Source organism: Mastomys coucha, unplaced genomic scaffold (assembly GCF_008632895.1).
Source record: "Mastomys coucha isolate ucsf_1 unplaced genomic scaffold, UCSF_Mcou_1 pScaffold18, whole genome shotgun sequence".
Taxonomy (NCBI): domain Eukaryota; kingdom Metazoa; phylum Chordata; class Mammalia; order Rodentia; family Muridae; genus Mastomys; species Mastomys coucha.
Window position 1 is genome coordinate 69,122,356 of NW_022196900.1, and position 2,030 is coordinate 69,124,385.

General features: G+C 30.6%; 1 protein-coding gene across 1 annotated transcript in view; it reads left to right on the plus strand.

Annotated features, from left to right (window-relative positions):
* Faf1 (Fas associated factor 1) overlaps window positions 1-2,030 on the plus strand; it is a 315,310-nt gene that overhangs the window by 100,509 nt on the left and 212,771 nt on the right. Inside the window, exon 7 of the mRNA XM_031378184.1 lies at window positions 1,964-2,030. Coding sequence (XP_031234044.1) covers window positions 1,964-2,030 — 67 coding nt within the window. The remainder of the gene's footprint in view (window positions 1-1,963) is intronic.

Sequence of the window (2,030 nt, forward strand, 5' to 3'; positions counted from 1 at the left end):
AAAAAAAAAAAAAAAGAAAGAAAGAAAGAAAAAACCCAATAAAACAAAAACAAAAAAACCTGTATGATTAGACCTTTGTTGTTCGCTTTTGTATTATGTTAATTTCAGTTTATATGTCTTTTTTCTTGGAGACACTTTTCTCAACAGTTCTTTTTGCTAGATTTTCAAGATCCTCTGTTAGCTTTTATTTTATAATCTGTTTTACTTGCTTCATAATACGTTGCACTCTCCAAAATTACTTATTTACTTGATCTTTCCCATTGGCTAGAAATGCAAGTTTCATGAAAACAAGGACCATGTATGTTTTTCTTATTCCTCAATTTTTCTCTAGCAGCTAGAATAATGTTTTGACTGTAGATTGGCGTATAACAAACTGTGTCAAAGTTTTGTCCCCCAACCCCTTACCCCAAGTATATCCTCTTGAGTGTTCAATTCTAAGATCCTGTTTATCCTTCGAATTTCAACTTGTGTGTCTTCTCTGGTTATGGATTACTTTTCTTCTTCATAGATTTTTTTTTTTTTAAATCCCATGACCTAAGGCAGAGTTAAATACCTTTCTGTCAGTTTTTCTTGAGTTTTTATTTCAGTTCTACTGGTAGTGATTTATTTGTATCTGAATTAGACTACGTTTTTCTGAGAACTGCATATTTTTATTTAGATTGAATTTTTTAGTAAGGCATTGTCCTAATATTGCCTTAAATTAAATAAGAAAGTAAATAAGTAATCATATGTACATACATACATACATGCGTACATACATGAATACTACTTTAACCAGAGTGATAATTTTCTAGAAGGTAACCTTGTTGTGTGAAAGACAGAGATAAATATGACTCTGACATTATGGAAATTCACAGTTTATTACTCATAAGGGAATATCTGCACTCTTCCAGGCATTTTGCTTAGGTGCTAACGATAAAACAACAAATGTCCTTCCTACAAGAAACTTGTATTTTAGCTGAATATTTTTTAATTCATTAGTAATACTTTATGATATATATCAGTGATTTTTTTTTTTTGTATTTTTTCATTTATTACTAACCTTTAAACTCTTTGTGAGACAATAGACTGGACAGATTGCATGCCTAATTGTAATCTTTATTCTCTGTGTGTTCCAGATTGGTAAAAGAACCAAGTAGATCAACTAGCACACTCAAAATATTTTCTGAGGCTAAAGCATTGACAAAATTATACTTAAGAAAGGCAATGTAGATAATTTTAACAAAATAGTAATAGGGTTTTATTATGTTTTTGATCAAGATCATACTTCTCAATATTGACATAAAATAGAATCATGACATATTTCTTTAAGTGGCTGATTATATTTTTTTGTGTGTTTTACATTTTTGTAACATTTAGGAACTCTACTATTTTAAAAGTGTTGTTCTGAATTCTTCAGCTTCTTAAATCTACATATTGCTGAATTTGAAGTGAAAGAATTTTTTGAAAGAATTTTGGTGTAGCAGTTACAATTCTTTAAATTTCAATATCTTCTGAATTTTTACTGAAAACATATTTCTTTTTTTATACAGCATTTGTTAGTACAAACAATAGTTTTATGGTTTTTTCTAGATAGCTGTTTTATTAGAATTGTGTTAGTCTTTCAGTAGTACATTTGAATAAATATTTTCATAGATATTTAATATCATTTGAAAATGAAAGACAATTGATTTTCTTAGAGAAATAAGTAAATAGACAATATTGTTTGTAGAAAATGTGTATGCATTTGAAGATTTACAATAGAAGTTTTAAACCACCTTGGTAGAGAAGGAGTTAACAGGTTAGCTCCTCTTGGTTGTTCTCAGCATGCTCTCTTGCCTTTAGGAGCTGAAAAGATGATAACATTGGGCCCGGACATGTCTGTGTGGAGGTTAGGGTACTCCTGGGGTTTTTGCAGCTAGCTGTGAAGCAAGCTAGAACTTGTTCATCTCTGAGTTCCTTGTTTTTCTTTCAACCCTTTCAGTGCCCTGCAGGAATCATTAAATCAAAACTTCATGCTGATCATCACCCACCGAGAGGTCCAGCGGGAG